Source organism: Pongo abelii, chromosome 11, assembly GCF_028885655.2.
Source record: "Pongo abelii isolate AG06213 chromosome 11, NHGRI_mPonAbe1-v2.0_pri, whole genome shotgun sequence".
Taxonomy (NCBI): Eukaryota; Metazoa; Chordata; class Mammalia; order Primates; family Hominidae; genus Pongo; species Pongo abelii.
The window spans coordinates 139,473,751-139,492,858 of record NC_071996.2 but is presented as its reverse complement, the minus strand read 5'-3'; the positions used below and the strand labels follow the sequence as shown (position 1 = coordinate 139,492,858).

General features: G+C 46.7%; 1 protein-coding gene across 14 annotated transcripts in view; it reads right to left on the bottom strand.

The window, feature by feature from the left end:
- AGAP1 (ArfGAP with GTPase domain, ankyrin repeat and PH domain 1) overlaps positions 1-19,108 on the bottom strand; it is a 635,310-nt gene that overhangs the window by 178,332 nt on the left and 437,870 nt on the right. For 8 of the 14 annotated variants that reach the window (XR_008523125.2, XR_008523124.2, XM_054550021.2 and 5 more), the window contains one exon: positions 18,338-18,496. The exons of the other annotated variants lie outside the window; for them this stretch is intronic. Coding sequence is in view for 6 of the 8 variants with exons in the window: in XM_054550021.2 (XP_054405996.1) it covers positions 18,338-18,496 (159 nt within the window). In the remaining 2 variants the exon portion in view is untranslated. The remainder of the gene's footprint in view (positions 1-18,337; positions 18,497-19,108) is intronic. 14 annotated transcript variants of the gene reach the window in all.

Here is a 19,108-nt window from a genome sequence, read left to right as displayed (position 1 = left end):
TGCCAACATGATGCTAAAAGGGAATGCTCAATGGAGCCCTTCGGATTTTGGATTTTGGGTTTAGGGAGCTCAACGTGCATGTATGAAAGAAGGGGCCTTCCTGTATTTGACTGCACATCAGGTACTTTTCAAAAACCTATCTGCTCATGCCATGCTTGCCTCACCCAGGGAGAAGGGGCCGGGGCAAGAGAGGATTCAGAGCCCTGCTCCCCATCTAGGCAGGTGAAAATGTTCACTGACTATTAAAAATTATAATTTGCTTAATCTAACTAAACTGTAAGTTGTGATTCATCGTATTGTGGACACTGCGTTTGTAAATAACTCCAGATAACACTGGAATGCTGTCTGCTTTACTGGACATGGGACAGGCTCTGCAGAGCTGCACCGTGATTTGATACCTGGCTGCTCTGGGTTGAACTGGGTCTTCCCATACACCTGTCATTTTCTTGACTGTGTGGCCAGTGGGAGGATGGGGGCCAGGATCCTAGCATTCTGACTCTGGCCTGACACATGCCTCTGCCTGGCTGCTGTGCCCTGACTGTCCCCTCCAAGTCTCAAACACCCGCCTCTGTCCACCCTTCTCTATCACGGCCAGCTGAGGACCCGTCTCTAGCACCACAAAGACAGACTCACTGCACTCACTTTTTAAGTTAAAGTTTCAAACTAAACATCCCTACTGCCAAAGCGGACATGGAAATTCTCAAGTGTTCACCTCTCAATTTGTATTCTCGTTATGAAATTCGTATTTTAAAATAACTTTATTTAAAACATTTTTAGGCCGGGCACAGTGGCTTACGTCTATAATGCCAGGAGACTTTGGGAGATGGAGGTGGGGGGAACACAGAAGCTCAGGAGTTCAAGACCAGCCAGGGCACGATGGTGAAACCCCCATCTCTACCAAACATACAAAAAATTAGCTGGGCATGGTGGCGCATGCCTGTGGTCCCAGGTTCTCAGGAGGCTGAGGTGGGAGGATCCCTTGAGCCCAGGAGGCAGAGTCTGCAGTGAGCTGAGATCGTGCCACTGCACTCCAGCCTGGGTGACAGAGTGAGACTCCGTCTCTAAGACAAAACAAACAAACAACCCCCCCCCCCCCAAAAAAAACCTGTACATTTTTAGATGAGTACGTACTCATTACTAAAAGCTGAAATGGAACAGGTAAAACAGGTAAAACTTCCCAAGAGTCCCATGCCCTCTTCATTCACACAGCCTTCATGTGGACACGTGCATTCAGGTGGGCACACAGGAAGGCCTGGCCTAGCTGGCCTAGCCCAACGTTCAGGCTTCGATCCGTACATCGCACACCGGATCCTCATCACCTGCACAATCTTGCACAAGTTATTCAAATTATTTAGGACTCAGTTTAATCATTTAAAAATGAGGATAATAGTACCACCTCAGAGAACTTCAGCATAGACTTAACAAATAGTACCTATAAAGCATTTAATCCAGGGCTTAGACATTGGCAAACAGTAATGTTCAACTGCTCATTGTACCACCTAATACTTGGAAAATTCACTCCACAGAGGCTGACTGTGCCCCTACTGCTGAAGACACTGTTCTAGGCTTTGAGAATAGAGGCAAACAAGACAGTCCCTCTCTTTAGGAAGCTTAAATTCTGGTGGGGGGGAGATGACAGATCAGAAAATTGATCCAGCAGTCCCACTACTGGGTATCTACCCAGAGGAAAATAAGTCATTATACAAAAAGACACTTGCACATGCATGTTTATAGCAGCATAATTTGCAATTGCAAAAATATGGAACCAGCCCAAATGCCCATCAATCAACAAGTGGATAAAGAAAATGTTATATATATATATATATATATAATTATGGAATACTAGTCAGCCATAAAAAGGAACAAAATAATGGCATTTGCAGCAACCTGGGCAGATTTGGAGACCATTATTCTAAGTGAAGTAACTCAGGAATGGAAAACCAAACATGGTATGCTCTCACTCATAAGTGGGAGCTAAGCTATGAGGATGCAAAGGCGTAAGTGTGATACAATGGACTTTGGGACTCAGGTGAAAGGGTGGGCAGTGGTGAGGGATAAAAGACTACATATTGGGTACAGTGTACACTGCTCGGGTGATGGGTGCACCAAAATCTCAGAAATCAGGGCTAAAGAACTGATCCATGTAACCAAAAACCACCTGTTCCCCAAAAAACTACTGAAATCAAAATAAAAACCAGAAAAAAGGAATCACATTTCAACCAGTTAAGTAAAATATCTATATATAATTTTTAAAAAAGGAAAGGAAGGACTAGATGACAAAGGCTGCCAGAAGGTGACTGGTGGCATGCAGAAGGAAGGTGGGGAAGAAGGACATGGGCAAGTTTAAACTGGGGTCAGAAAGGCCTCACGGTGAAGGTGGTATTTGGTGGACACGAGGGTGGGGAGGGGTTCCCATGCATAGCAGGTGAAAAGGCACTGGGGTGGCAGGGATATGCCTGGCTTGGCAGAGGGGCGGGACCACACAGTGCCACCTCCCTGCTGATTCTTAGAACAAATGACGCCTGGCGATTTCAATGGCCAGCTTTCCAAGCTACTACATAGAAAGCAGCGCTTGAATGGCTGCCTAGCCTCTCCTTGGAGGGGCCCCCAGTCCCCTACTGCTGGACACAGAGATTGTTTCTAGTTTCTGAACTGAGACTGTTTCTAGTTTCCACACTGAGAGTGTGGAAATTTAACCTATTTATACTTATTTTCTTGTAAATGCCATTAAGTACACGAAAATATTCTCTGACATGGAAAATTTTAATGGACATATTTATATGTTTAAGTGGAAAAGGCCTGGCCGGGTGCAGTGGCTCACGCCTGGAATCCCAGCGCTTTGGGAGGCCGAGGCAGGTGGATCACCTGAGGTCAGGAATATCGCTTGAACGTGGGAGGAAGAGGCTGCAGTGAGCTGAGATTGCACCACTGCACCCCAGCGTGGCTGACAGAACAAGACTCTGTCTCAAAAAAAAAAAAAAAAGGAAAAAAAGTCTATTATGATCCAATCCACTTTGGGGGAATAAACACATAACCACACACACACAAACTGGAAGGGTATACACCCCCAAAATTAACAGCTTTGTGTAGGACTGAGTTTTTTAGAAACCAAAGAGCTTATCTGCATTTTAAATGTTTCTACAATGTATTTTTTTTTTAATTAGGGGAAAAGTGCATAATTTGGATCTGTGTCTCCGCCCAGATCTCATGTCGAATTGTCATCCCTAATGCTGGCGGTGGGGCCTGATGGGAGGTGACTGGATCATGGGGGCAGAGTTCCCTCTTGGTGTTGGTCTCATGAGATCTGGTCACTTAAAAGTGTGTGGCAATTCCCCCCATATCGCCCCCACCATCACCGCCAGCCATGTGAAGTGCCGGCTCCCCCTCTGCCTTCTGTCATGATGGTAAAGTTTCCTGAGGCACCCCCCGGAAGCCAAGCAGATGCCAACATCACATTTCCTGTACAGCTTGTGGAATAGTGAGCTGTACACTCACTATAAATATATAATTTATTCTTTATAATTTATAAAGAAAAGAACAAAACCTCTTTTCTTTATAAATTACCCAGTCTCTGGTGCTTATTTATAGCAGTGTGAGAACGGATTCATACAGGTACCCACTCCCGAATCTAAGAGCTTTGTGTAGGACTGAGTTTTTTAGAAACCAAAAAGCTTAACTGCATTTTAAATGTTTCTAAAATTTAATTTTTTTTATTAGGGGAAAATGCAAAGACATTATTGTAAAATTAGCAAAGAGAAATGGTAGTTAACCCATATGCTAGAAGAAAGAGGCAGATTTGTAGAAACAGGCTGAAAATATGCGCAACAGATACCAACAACCTGCTGTTCTCCAGCCACGCACTGTGGCCTCCATTTAATGGTGGGACTTTTCTGCTAGTGCACGCGTTAACCATGCTTCTGTAATGAAAGAATTTTATTGGGAGGCCAAGGCGGGTGGATCACGAGGTCAGGAGATTGAGACCATCCTGGCTAACACGGTGAAACCCCGTCTCTACTAAAAATACAAAAAATTAGCCGGGTGCGGTGGCGGGCGCCTGTAGCCCCAGCTGCTCAGGAGACTGAGGCAGGAGAATGGTGTGAACCTGGGAGATGGAGCTTGCAGTGAGCCGAGATCGCACCACTGCACTCCAGCCTGGGCAAAAGAGCAAGACTCTGTCTCAAAAAAAAAAAAAATTTTTAAAAATGAAAAGCTTCACATAACACAATTTTAGGAAAAGAGAAAAGTTCTTTAAAAGGACAAATAATTTCTTTTTTAAAAAATTAATTGTCAGGAACTTGGATTAGCAAGATTTGATCAATAACCTTTTGGTTTACAATGTTACCGCTGTCCCCCAGGAGAAGGTCCTATGTAAAAGCCGGGTGCTGGTCCAGGTAATAACCCAAACCTTGACTGCTTCAGAAGGTGGTGTAGGATGATAATTTTTCCAGAACGTGTGGTCGGAATGGATGCTGCAGCCTCACAAATCTCATCTGGGGGCCTGACCCGCCTGTCTTGCTGTCGCTGCCACTGCCTTCTGATTGATGAGGGCCTGACGTGCCCCCGGACTCCAATTCCCCTCGTACCACCCCCATAAAGGCTCTTGCAAAGAGACACTGATGTGGTGCCTCTGGACACACAGCTAGCCAGATGATTTCAGATGTATCACTTTGGGTAGTGGAGATACTTATTTCACTTTCTGCATTAATGCAATGCTTGATATAGAACAAAGGATGGGTCAACAGCTGGTTTGAAGATGAGTTTCCCAACTTGGGAAGCTTAAAATGTGGAAGTACATAAAGAATTTGTAAGTAGATGGAATTTTCTGATTCTACTTCGCATTGGAAATAATTCTTAAGTGGTATGCTTACCCAGTTATAATTTAAAAATCCAGCAAAGGACTATTTATCTACAAACATCATAAAAATAGAGTACCTAAAAAGATAACTGGTAAGGTTGTTAACTTGATGAACGTTCAGAGATTAAGTCTTCTACTAGAGCTGAATTCTTGAACTATGACCAGATGGAATGATCATGTGTGAGAACAGTGTGATGTATTTATCGATAATTTGAAGCCCCCCATTCTGTTTTCTCAATGTAATTGTAATTGTTTCCTGTAAATAAGTATATAATTTAAGAGGATCTGAAATAGACATAGAAACATTTCCCTGCAAATGTAGTAAGATTTTAAAAATCCCACTGCAGAAATAATGTAGCAATTAAAACAGCATTTATAACTAAATATGTTTAAAATATTTCTTCTCACATAAAAGAGTAAAATTTTAAGTCATTTAAAGTAACCATCTGCTTCTGTGTGATATAAAATTTTTAGTATCATTGTATAATTAATATTAATATCACTTTCTGTTAATAACCTTATCTGTCACGTAATAAAGCCAAGATGTAACATGATATGTTCATTGAAAGAAGTTTAAGAATGCAAAACCAAAGTAACATACAAATCCTAACGGAGAAGCTGGACAGTGGGCTTTCTCAGCCACACCCCACCCGCTGTCACCCATCTCTGGCTGTCTCTCGATCTAGCCATGTTATAACCATCTTATAACAACTTATTCATTTTAAATACCACTCTTCTCCAACACTCATTTCTTCCATGCCTTTCTTTTTTCTCAATACCCCCCAAAATTTTAAGCGGCCGGGCACGGTGACTCATGCCTGTAATCCCAGCACTTTGGGAGGCCGAGGCAGGTGCATCACCTGAGGTCAGGAGTTCGAGACCAGCCTGGCCAACATGGCGAAACCTCGTCTCTACTAAAAACACAAAAATTAGCCAGGCATAGTGGCATACAGCTGTAATCCCAGCTACTAGGGAGGCTGAGGCAGGAGAATTACTTGAACCTGGGAGTGAGCCAAGATCGTGCCACTGCACTCCAGCCTGGGTGACAAGAGTGAAACTCTGTCTCAAAAAAAAAAAAAAAAAAAAAAAAAATTAGTCCTTTACGTCTTTGCCTTTTTGCATGTGTTTATGAAATCTACAAAAGGAAGCGAAGGAGGAAATTAAAAAGATTTGACCAATTTTATTCTAACAGTTGACAAAGTCACCAGGCAGACTGACGTTTCCTAACCTGTTGGGTTCCTAGGTTGTGGAACTGAGCAAACCACAGAAACACAAAGTGAATATTTTCCTGTCCCAAGAGTTGTATAAAGTCATGTGGAAAAAAAGTCCTGTATTGCTTAAAAACGTACATTATAAAATCAGACATTCTAATGTTGAGAACACAAAAGATCACAAAGTTTTCTTTCCAGTTGGAGAAGCAGCACATATGTTTGACAAATCTTCAAATATATGTGCCTCTTGGGTAGCTGGGACTACAGACGCACACCACCAGGCCCAGCTAATTAAATGAATTTTTTTTAGTAGAGACAAGGTCTCTCCATGTTGCCCAGGTTGGTCTCGAACTGACAAATCTTTTTATATTGTACTACCTATTCATAATATGAAGCTAGGGTAGTCAATGATGCTTTCTATCTTTAAAAAAGTCCCTGTGAAATTGAAAATTTGCAGCTGCAAACATGGGGACTAAAAAATTAATAAAATGCTAAATAATTTTGTAAAATTTTAGACTTCCGTATGCTAGGAAATTTTTAAAATGTAGGTTTTTTTTTTTTTTAATAGACAGAGTTTTACTCGTTACCCAGACTGGAGTGCAATGGAGTGATCTCGGCTCACTGCAACCTCCACCTCCTGGGTTCAAGTGATTCTCCTGCCTCAGCCTCCTGAGTAGCTGGGATTACAGGCATGCGCCACCACGCCTGGATACTTTTGTATTTTTAGTAGAGACGGGGTATCTCCATGTTGGTCAGGCTGGTCTCGGACTCCCAATCTCAGGTGATCCGCCCGTCTCAGCCTCCCAAAGTGCTGGGATTACAGGTGTGAGCCACCACGCCTGGCCTAAAATGTAAGTTAATGACACATTGTTGTCTTGAGGCCAATGAGAAGTGACCTGACTAAAAATTGGGCCGAGCAAATGAGAAAGGAACCAAAGAACGAGATGCAAATTTCAGTGACAGCTCTACCCACGGCTCCTGGACTCCTGGAACCACGAGAATTGCAGGTTGTCTGCAGTGAGCCCACTCTGCTCTCGATTAACCCTGCCTGGCATGAGCTGTCTACACAGCAGATGATAACCCAGGCTGACTCAAGAGGGATCTTTTCAAATCTCATTCCTCTCTTCCCTAGGAGATGATGAGAGCAGTCACGGCTGGGGATATGAGCTTGGGTATTTCGAGTCTAGAGGAATGGTCAGGCCTATTTCAAGAGGAGTGCAGGGAGGATGGGACAGAGCTGAGTTCTGGGCCACATCTATCAGGGCATTCTGCTGGCTCAGGATCACGGGCAAACCTTTTTAGAATCCTTTTCCTCACTCTTCCAGACCAGGCTGGAATGCTCCTTCCTTCCTCCGTGCTTCGCCTTCAGTGTCCGCCCTTCTTACACCCTCAACAACAACACACCATAGCCGCACACACCCTTCCCTTTGCATGGATCCCACACACCCTTTAGCCTACTGAGTTCTTGGCAGCATTTCATTGGATTGGACCAACTGATGTGTCCATCTTCTCTGGGGTCATTTCCCAACGTATCCTGGGACACCACTGCATATGATAAAGCACTAGTTGTGTATTTGTCAAATGAATGGAATGAACGACGAACAGATACGTTGCTGTGATGGTCTCAGCTGAAAACATGCTTAGTAATTCACACACTCATGCACGCACGACTTGACTTCAGAACGCGAACGTATGCCTCGCACCTGCTCACCCTCATTTTACTTTTCACCACCTGACAAAGCAGATTTCGTTTCCTTAGTGATTATCCGTCGAGTCTTCTTTTGCACCTAGAAAGACCTGGGAACTCCGTTTGGATTCCTGCTCCACTCCCAGGGCCTGGGCAGTGGGTGGCCACAGCAAGTGATCAATAAATACTTGTGGACTAAATGAAGTTATATATGAAAATAAATAATTGCTGTGAAATGTATCTAATCTACATAATCCCTATTAATTTACACCACTGACTTTACTTATGATTCAGGAACAGGCTAAGATGATCCAAGGTAGGAAACCCAGTTTCCACTCTAACTACTTATACTAATTTAAGAACCTGTTGCTGACACTGCTGCCAGTGTTTTCTGCTATAAACTGTATAAATTGTGACCAACATGCTCTGTCTTAAGGGGCAGCAACACTGGTTCTCTGTTAAGAACCAGTTTCTAAAGCAATATGCAAAGCATTAAGATACTTAAAAATTCAAAAAATTATATCATATAAAACTGGCGGAATCCTTGGAGCTCATTTTGCAAATCTAGCGAAATACACCAAGCCACCCCACCCCTGTCAACACTTGGACTATTCCTATTTGGGGATGCTATCTAAGTGTGCTCATTCACTAACTCAGCATAATTACCATGCAATGGCATTGTGATGACAGGATGGGCACAGCTCCAGGTACTCAAGAAAGTGGAGACAGACAAGACCCTGAAGCCCCTCTTTGTGATGGAGTTAGAATTCTTGCAGAAGACACATAAGCAAACAGGATCATTTCAGATAGTGACAGATGCTAGGAAAAAAAATTCAAGATGGCAGGGGCAGGATGACCACTTGTGACTGGGTAGGAGTCGAACAAGAATGTGCCCAGAGTAAGTCAGGCCACAATACATGCTGAGAAAAACAAGAAGTCTGGGTAACCACGAAGAATGGGATGGAGAGGGGCTGTCTGCAGTGATGTACACACGCTGGAGCTGACGTCTGGGCGGAAGCCTGAACTATCTGGTGGATGACTCATCCCAGATCTCAGCAGAGCCGCCGGCTGGAGCCATGGAGAGGCAGTCAAGAAACAGGGGTCAGACCAGCTGGGGCCTTGTCAGCCAGAAATCAAGAATCACGAATATATTCCATGGGCAGTGGGAAGCCACTGGAGTGAGTGTGAGGAGTGGCAATCTGGCTCATGTTTTGTTTTTTTAAAAGGTGAATTTGGCTGCAGAGAGAGAGGACTTTTGGGAAGTAAGAATGATAGGCCAGAGATGACTTAGGACTGATGCAGCAGAAGAACCAGGGGAACACAGAGGAGGTGGAGGTACGGGGCAAACCCAGCTGGTATTCTTGGAGGTCAAGTGGAGGGAACGAAGCAAATGAAGACTGTGAGGTGAGGCCGAGGGAGGGTGTGCACCTGATGCTTTGGGTGTGTTTTGAGCTACTGGGAGGATAGATGGTGAAAAGATGGGTGAGAAACAGACGCTCTGGATAAAAGCTGGAGTTCTTCAAATATGCTGAGCGTGAGCCACCCAACTCCCTTCCGAGCAGGTAGCTGGTTACCTGTGTTCAATGCGGAGAGAGGAGTCATGGCTGGGGATGTGAACTTGGGTATCTTCTGAGTCTAGAGGAATGGTCAGGCCTATTTCAAGAGGAGTACAGGGAGGATGGGAGAGAGCTGAGTTCTGGGCCACATCTATCATCTGAGGTCTGCTGGTAAAGGAAGATGACACAGGGGGCAACCAGAGAGCAGCAGGAAAAACCCGTGTGTGTCTTCAGAGAAGCCCAGAGGAGAGAGGGTTTCAAGCAAGATGGGGAGTCAGCAGGGCTCCCACTATGAAGATTACCACGGGAACCAAGGGGTGCTCCTGGGACTGACACGGATGAGAGCAGTGTTGGAGTGTGCTGGGCTGACGACACATGGGTGAGGGTTGAAGAGAACGCGGGTGGTAGCTGGGGACAGTGAGGACAGACGAGTGTCCTGGAACGTGTGGTGAGAAGGAAAATAGAAGGAGAGGTGGAAACTGCAGAGGGCCATGGTGTTGGGGTGAGCGATGGCTGAGCAGGTATGTAAGCTGAAGGGAGTGATCCAATACCTGGGAGAAACCGCTGGGACAGGAGAGAGGGTGTCCACGGAAGCAGAATCCTTTGGAAGACGAGAGGTGATGAGTTCAGAGGTGGAGGGGATGCCCTACCCCATTTCCAAGCAGGAACAGATCACACATGGAAGCTCCAGAGGCTGGAGAGGCATGGGTTTTGGCATGGGAGAGATGGGGGCATCTTCCCGTTTCATCGGGAAAGGATGCAGAGGGCCTTCAGGCAAGGGAGAGGAAGGCAGAGATGCCAGAGGAGAAGGTTGGAAACAGTCGCTGGGAACTGTCTCACTGCATCAGACTACTTGGTGTCAAAGTTGTCTTTCCTGCAACTCCTACCCATTGCTCCCAGTTCAATTCTCTGGGTTTATACAGATTTTGTCCTATGACAATCAGGATCAGATTTTGTCCTATGACCACCATTCACACACATCATTTAGGTCCCTCTGAAAGAGCTTCTCAACCCCGGCTGCGCATCTGAAACACGTGCGGGACATTCCACTGCTTGGGTTCCATCCCAGGCCAAATGGACTAGATCTCTAGCTGTTGGCCCCAGGAACAAGTATTTTAAAAAATCGCCCCCAAGAATATAATGGGCAGCCATTGGACGATGCCTTCCCGAGAGGCTCCTCCCGCCCTCCCAGGTTTTCAGCCATGCTAGGTGTTGTGGGTTTCAGGCCCCTCTCCCCATCTCGGCCTCCCGCTTCGTGTGCTTCCCAGTGTGCCGATATCTTTCTCAAAATGTGGCCCCCGAAAGGATCCTCGGAGCCTTCAGAACCTCTCTCGTCCTCTTAGTGCAGAATGTAAGTCTTGACAGCGCTTCTGCAGACAAACCACATCCAGGCCTTCCCCAGCAGTGTCCGGTACTCTTGTTACATTATCTGTACTGTTGGTTTGTTGAGCCTGAATACAAGATTTTATCTGTTTCACTTTGTTAGTTTCAACCCATTTGGTAGTCTCTACATCTGGAGATTTCAGTGTAGATTATGTCTCGGCTTGTGGCATCCACCCATCTGATGGCCTCACCTCCCTGTCTTCACATGCGCAGCAGGGGGATACGCTGTGCACCCAGCATTCCTGGAGGCAGTCGGGTGGGTAGGAGAACAGCTTAGTGACAATTATGACACAGGCTGTTTGAATCTAGCCTTGACCACCGACCTGCTGCTGTTATAGGCCCAACTGCCCTCTGCCCCTGCTTCCTCATCTAAAACAGGGAAGGCTCTGGCACTCATCTCCTGGGGGCCTGTGCCCGGCAAGCAGCGAGTTCCATGAATGTCACATCATGTCAACACTGGTGGCAGCAGGACGGCCGCTGAACCGGCCATGCCCCCAGACAGATGCTCTGAGAAGCTGTGTGGAAAGCACCCTGAGGACCAGGCACTGCCCTGGGTTGGCTGCAGTGACCCTCCTGCAAACCAGAAACCGGCTTTCCTTTCTTTGGGAAGGATTCTTACTGAATTACCGTGCAATGCAGCAACCGCAGCTGGAAGGGGCCAAGGAAGCAAAACCTTCATTGTCCAGATCGGGGCTTCCTGACCGTGGCACCGCTGGTGTTTTGGCTGTGAGGGGCTGGTCTCTGCCCCATGGCACACTCAGCAGCACCCTGGTGGCTTCTACCCACTAGCTTCTAGTAGCATCACCCTCCCCTATGTGACAACCAAAAATGCCTCCAGACATCACGAACTGTCCCAAGGAGACAAAATCACCCCTGGTTGGGAGCCCCTGGAATAGGTGAAGACACGCCGAGGGCCAGAGGGCCAAGAGGTCTGGTCCAGGCACTACAGCAACTAGCAACAATATCCTTCTCTATTCCCTGTTTACAAGCATTTCTAAATTTTTTTTGCCTTGCAACAACATGAGGATTTCTGGTCTTCGGGCATGAAATGCGCTGCCCCCGTTCGGTTTTGATCATGGGGCAGCATTTCACTGTCCTCTGTTTCCCCTGGTCAGCAGCTACTGCTGAAAATAGCTGATAGGAAGGAACTAAGGAGACAAAGTACAAAGTTACAACATTCTGATTGGGAGGAAAAAAAATCCACCTTTCACCCCGTGTCCAGTTACCCCAGGACGCTTCTGCCTGCTCCTCGGCCACATGCAGAGAAAGGAAAGCAGGCTCCGAGCACAGAAGGGAGCGGGGTCAGCCTTTTAATTAGGCCGGCCAGCCTGTCGAGCCGAGCAGCCCCCCCGGCGGTGAGGCAGGGAGTGCCCAGCTTTGAGAGATGAGAGCCCAGGGGCCTTTAACACTGAGCTAAGCTGAAGGTTGATGACAACCCCCAGGGAACGCTTTTGAATGCCAGCCAAGATTTGGGAAGAATTGATAAAGGAAACTTCAGCATCAGTGAGAGAAGACAAAATGTCTAACCATCTTAGAACATACTTCCTTGAAAAGCAAGTGCTATCAAAAGACAAACAATTTTTATGATACGATGTTTTAGTACTAAGCATGCGTTTCTCCTTAAAAAAAAAAAAATAGCAGAGGGGAATGATTATAAGCTTTGAAATCAGAAAGATCTGGGTTTGAATTTTGGCTAATAATGGTAAGTATGGTCTTGGTTTCTCAGCCTTTTGGAAGCTCAGTTATCAGAGATGATGATCCCCAAGGAAATGAGTGTTAGGTATGAAGGTCACGACAGGGAAGGCTGTCAACACAAGTATTTCCTCCCCATCACGCTTCACTGATACCCTCCCATCAAAGAAGCTTCCAGGTCAGAGACCGGCAGTATCACATTACCGCCGCCTGCTGGTCATGCACTAAAATTGTCAGTATAACATCCAAGAAGAGGAAAAAAATGCTCCAACTATGATTAAAATTGATGAATGGTGTGGACATGCTTGCTGGAAAGTGTGGTTCAAATGCATTGGCTCCGAAAGGAAGTGTGGGACAGACAGCTTCCAAAGCTGAAACTCATGTTTCGAACCCCCATCATCAAAATCGACGTGCAAAACATTTTTATAATGAGAAAAGACATTTAAAAGTTGGCAAAAACTCAAATGCTTTCCATTGAGTATCAGCTACTTTATAACCACAGAGTCTACTGGAAAGATACAATGATTACATGGCCAGAAGGAAACAGGGACCAGAGCATACACCCGCACACACACACGTGATACACTCCTTCCATGTGGAAGATGGACATGGTGTTTGTGCTCGATGGTGACGAGGCAGCGTGGTGGCCTGAGGGAGGCCGAGGGAAGTGAGGCTCAAGAGCCACATGGAAGAGTCATATGAAGAAATGCAGTATTAACAGTGATGGCCAGTCAGCGTGGCAGAAGATAAACTGTTGGACTGAAGCAATCGGGGATGGGGTGGAGCTATCAGAAGAACCTGACAGTCCAGGGTTGGGGGAGTGAGGCTGCCATGGCAACAGCATCAGCTGAGACCACCAGCTGAGGCTGGCCCAGCCAGGAGCCAGCGGGGAGGGCCGGGCCAGGCTCACCCAGGTACTCAGGAGGCAGGCAGGCAGGTAAGCACTCTGGCCCTGAGGACAGGTGTGATGCATCTCAACGTGCATCTTGTCTTGAAGTAAGACAAGATGGCTAAGTATGCTACATATGACACCCCCAGGGCCCCTGCTACCCTCAGTGATGCTGACTCGTGGCTAACACTTCTAGAGGAAATTACCTATGGAGGAAATGATTAATCAAAAAAAATTACAGGCTTCCAATAAGATTCAAGAGAACCCTCAGCCAATAGTTGTTGCAGAGATAATTGTTCTGAATCTATCAATAAAGCAAAGCTGCCCCTTCATTGACTGCAAACACCAATTTCTTTCACCCAGGATTATAAGTTGGTGTTCACGGGCTCACTACTGCCATTACGGTGATAAACAGTTTAAACCACAACAGGATCTGACATGTAGATCAATTCTGGGTCCATAAAGAATCTACACAAGAGGTTGCAGGACAGGAATTTACAGCCACCAGTTTTTATTCTCTCTTGCTGCAAAAATTACTTCTGTCAAACACTTAGAAGAGTGGGAAAAAATGTAAAAAAATTAATTTTTCATGTACTCCTGGAACGGCCTTTTTCAATGCAGAGGCTCAAGATGAATATGTTTCTGCATTTAAAAAATTACGCTCAGCAGCATGTGGTGCTCAGCAGAGGAGGGATCCAATCCTCCGTGCGGCTTGCAAGCCGGCAGACGGCAATTTGAAACCCTCAACCGAGCTGTCTGCATTTTCTCTAAGGGCAGATGCGGGTCTCATGTTAGCAACGCCAAATTATATTAGACATCTAATTTTAAACCTCAGGTACTTAAATGTGAAACCTTACAACAGTAATAGTCATAAAGCAGTGGGCATTCCATTTCACGAAATGGATTATTTTCTTCTTCCCTTAATTTAAGCAGCACCTCCTGTTTTGTAGGTTGCCCCTACAAAGGAATCTACCTAATTAGGAGTTTCTCACAGCTGCTTTAAAGGAAGAAACCCCGGGGGCACTGGTGTGTCTAGAGAGGAGACTTTTAAAAGTTCTCCAGAGCCAAAGTCTTAATTTAGGGTGGACATGGGGGCAGAGAAACAGTGAATCCCAATGTTGCCGTGATTATTATGTTTTAGAGTAAGAGTGTGCGACAATGGGAAGGCACACTTGCCAACACGGGCGTCTGTATTCCAAAGCTGCTTAGCCTCTCCCCATTCATTCCTGCTGCTAGCACAGAGTAAGCGACTCTGAAATCCAAACCAAAGACTAGGGATGGGGGCAGATACATTTAAAAAGGAAGTGGGGGTGGGGGGGACTTACATCACCAGCAACTTAAGAAGAAAGAGCATGACAGAAAGCTCTTAATGATGTTCGTTTCTTCTGTGATTATTTTCTAAGCCCTGCAGGGAATGTTTATGCCAAGGCTGAGGTCCTGAAATCCATTCATAAACACGTTTTCTTGAAGTTGTCCATCAGATCCTGTGCCCTGGTGTTCACTAAAAATTGCTGGGGTCTGGCCACTTGACGAATCAGCCCACTAAAGAGGGGAATGACGCGAACCAGAGGGATGCCGGGATGGTGCCCTCGGCGCAGACAGACAAGGATGTGTCCAGCAGGTCTGGGTAGAGCCTGAATTCTGCATCACCAGCCAAATCCCTGGAGCTGTCAGATGCCACTTGGTCTGTGGACCAGGCTTTGGGAAGTAAGGACTAACAGCAGTGGTTCCCAAGCTTCAGCATGCCACGTGATCCCAGAGGACTTGCTATACACAGGTTGCCTGGTCCCATCCCCTGAGGACTGGATTCAGTGCGACTGAGACCGGGCTTGAGATCAAGATTTCTAAGCAGTTCCCAGAGGCTGCTGCTGCTGCTCCTGGAGGCACACCTTGACATGCAGTGATGGAGAGCTGAATCGGGCCACCTGGGTTTGAATCCTGGCCCTTCCCAGGATGTGACTTTGAGCAAGTGATATTTAACCCTTCTGTAGCAAAGGCAGCCCCTGTAGAAGGCAGGTAACAACAGGATCTACTCTGTGAGGATCAAATGAGATTATCTACATAAAGCCCTCAATAAACTGTAGCTCTTATTATTACTATTATCGTCTCCCTTTTCAAAATATTTTGGGTATGACATATTACTAACCCTTAGAAAGGCCGGGGGTGGTGGCTCACGTCTGTAATCCCAGCACTTTGGGAGGCCAAGGTGGACGGATCATGAGGTCAAGAGATCGAGACCATCCTAGCCAACACAGTGAAACCCTGTCTCTACTAAAAATACAAAAATTAGCCGGGCGTGGTGGCGCATGCCTGTAGTCCCAGCTACTCGGGAGCCTGAGGCAGGAGAACTGCTTGAGTCCGGGAGGCGAAGGCTGCAGTGAGCCGGGGTCGCGCCACTGCACTCCAGCCTGCCAACAGAGCAAGACTCCATCTCAAAAAAAAAAAAAAAAAAAAAAAAAATCCTTATAAAATACAGGAATCAACCAAGACCCCCATAAAACTGCAGGAATCAGACTTCTGTGCACCATTCTGCTGTATTTCTGGATCTTTGCTGTGTAAAATGTCAGTTCCCAAGTCTGAAAATCAGATGCTAATTTGGCAGCACTGGGCTCTCAACACTCATCCCTTCTGGTCTCTCCTCGTTTTTCTGCACCCCAACTATCACCTTTCACTTCAATGTAGCTCGTGGCTATTCCATCTTCCCTTTTCCTCCTCTCTGGGTCTTTGTCCAAAGTGCCCCAATGCTTATAATAACTTCCTCCTGCTGTTTTGCACAAAAAAATCCATCTGGTTCTCTAAGCATTCCTCAAGTTTGATTTTCTTTGGGAAGCTTTCCTTGATCAACTCTATCAATCCTTAAATGACCTGCACAATTTCAGCTCTGGGCTCTCCCTACAGCTCTCCTTCCATGTCCCTCAGCAGGCTGACACCTGGGGCATCCACTTGCTTGTTTCTTATCTTCTATGTTCAGGGTTCAAGATTTACGAGGTCAGGGAGCATACTGGTCTTTAATGGACACCCACGTGTGTTAATATTATAGAAATTGCTTTGTGAATAAAAAACTGGCATTCAAACATAGGCGACTTTAGTCTCACATGGGTACTGTACAAATGCATGTGTGCAGACAATGCAGCCCACTTCCATGGAAAGAGACTTCCAACCAAACGGAGGCTCTGGAAAGCAGTGTCTCACGATGTGGCGGTGTGGAAATGCCCACTGCACATACATACAGCTCAACAGAAAGAGCTATTCAGTAAAGTTACCTAGTGAGTCTTTACCAGACAGGTAAGCGTGCAAAAGGAAAATCTGTATAGGATGAATTTTATATGACTACTTAAAGACCTGTATTATTGGCACCTAGACTACTCTCACTCAGCAGAAGCTGCTTGGTAAGGCAAGGCCTTGTGCATCTCACCTGTGCACCTGGCTCCAGAAGGCCCAGCGTGGAACTCCCCACGCCCTCAAACGTGGCCCTACGCAAGAAGACCCCCATGAGATGGCGGCCACAGAACGAAACCTTATCAAATAGTAATACTAATTGATAATACATATTTTAAAGTATTTGATAATGAAACGACTATGTGAAGTCTCTGCTCCTCCTAAAGGAACCGTGATTAACAGTGGTTCTTCAGTCACGAAGAGCCAACTGTCCTGTGTTGTGACACATGCCTAACTTCTACATAAGGGAGGGGAGAACGTGTCCATTGAACAGATAAGAAAACGGAGGCTCATGGAGGTACGGAGGCTCATCCTAGGCTGCCTGGCTGGCAGGTGGCAGGGCTTCAGCTGCAGCACACACAGGTCTGACGAAAGGCTGACTACCAGGCCCGCTGGGGCATGCAACAGTTACGAAGAGAGTAAACTGTAGACGGTTAATTCATCATAACTTCAAACCTCCTTGTTTGGGGTTTTCAGGGATATCATCGTGATTCCAGATGAGGCAGAGAGCCTTAGAGAGCCCTCGAAGAGGCTGCAGGCAGACCTTTGCTATCTAACAAAGTGCCTTCTTTTGAGGGAAGGAAGGAGCCCCCGGCGCTGGGATGGGAATGGGCCAGCCGGGGCAGCCGCGTGACGCTCTGTGTGTCTGCTCCAAGTCACAGGCTTTTCCAGATCCTCACCGCTATGGTGTGGAGCTACCTCGCTGACTCCACGTCTCCTGGCTCGGTTTGGAGATGTCTTCCTTTAAGGCTTCTGCTTGGTGGCGTCTGCGGAGCCACTAGAAATAAGGATGATGTTTACCCAAAGCAAACGTCCTGCTGCAGCAGCTGGTGGGTCTACAGGGAAGACCTGATGCTGAATCTTTTAATTAGAACAAATTATGCTAAGATTACTCTAAAACCCTGTCTGATAGATTACATACATCAGTGGGAATTCCTTTAAATACTGGTGAACAGGCTAGAGACAAAACGCCACAGGCAAACCCTGCCGCAGCCGCCAGGGTGCCCTCGGTGCCGCGTCATTCACGCTCCACACAGACGGCGAGATCGTTTCCAAAGTGCACGTTTGTTCCTCAATAAGCTGGATACACTTGTCAAAATAATAATAATAATAATGCCGATGGAATTTGAAAACTGAAGGATTACAAAGGGGACTCCAGAATTTAGAGGGTACACCAGGAATTCTGGAAAACAGACAAGGAGACTGAATTCATCCTAATGATATAAAATGTGCACTAGTGGTGGAAGAGTGTGGGCCACGCCATGTAGGGCAGTGTGACCAGGGAGATAAAATCAGATATTATTTCTCAGCGCTGCCACTTTGGTCACGTGACCCTGGGTAAGCCGGCTGCCCTGTCTGCAGCCTCAGTTTCCAAACTGACCAAATGGGATGACCATCTCCTCCCTGTGCCGAAGAGGAACAGATGAGATGACATGGGCAAGACAGCCTAGCAAGGACAAAACGTTCCACAGATGAAAGGCAAGATGTGAGTCTCTGTTGCAGCCGCCTCACAGGGTGCTGTGCTCCCAGAGAAGCATGAGAGCTTAGGGCGTCCTGTCCAGCCCCTGGCTTACAACGAAGGACCCTGAGGTGGCCGCGGGTCCGTGGGGCTGAGCCCCCTCTTACCACTGCTGATGGCCGAGTTTGCAATGACCGTAGCCTCACTCCACTGGTCGGCACTGGAGACTGAGTAGGAGCGTTGGTGCATGCCGTCGGGTCGGCTGTTGAAGGAGACCAGGCTGATGCCGCTTGCCATCTGAGACCCAGATGCACTAGTGACATTCCCTAGGAATAAACAAGTCAGGTGAACACCACCGCGGACTGCAGACCACAGAAACCAGCGCGAGTTAATCTACGGGACCCACACGCTGGCACACAGTGCACCTTACCACCGAGAGCAGCCCCTGTCCTGCCTGCATGGCAAACGGAAGCACCAGACAGAAACTATTCGGGAGGAATAAAAGGGGGACGCCAATCTTGAGGGTGCCTGACAAAGCAATGTGAAGGGACCTGATGCCGCAGATGACTCGCACAGAACAACCCTATACAAAGACGCAACCCAACTGCAACCGCAACATCGAGTGGAAGTGAAGACAAAAGACCCAGTGAATCTCAGCAGAGACACCGCGATCCGGCAGGCCAGCAAGATGGGGGCTCCAGGAGCCCGGCCGTGTCACCCTACCAATGGAACGGAAAATGATCACCCATTGAGAGTCAACTGTCTGGTGCCAGAGGATTATTTTCATGGGGAAGCCATACTTTATGATCAACACAAATCAAAGGCCCTAGACACGACATGGAGGAAATGCAGGCTCTTCAACCAGATAGGTTTACTCTTAACCTTGAAAAGACTAAGCAGAGGAAAAATAACCTGTGTGACTTCATAGAGCACACGGG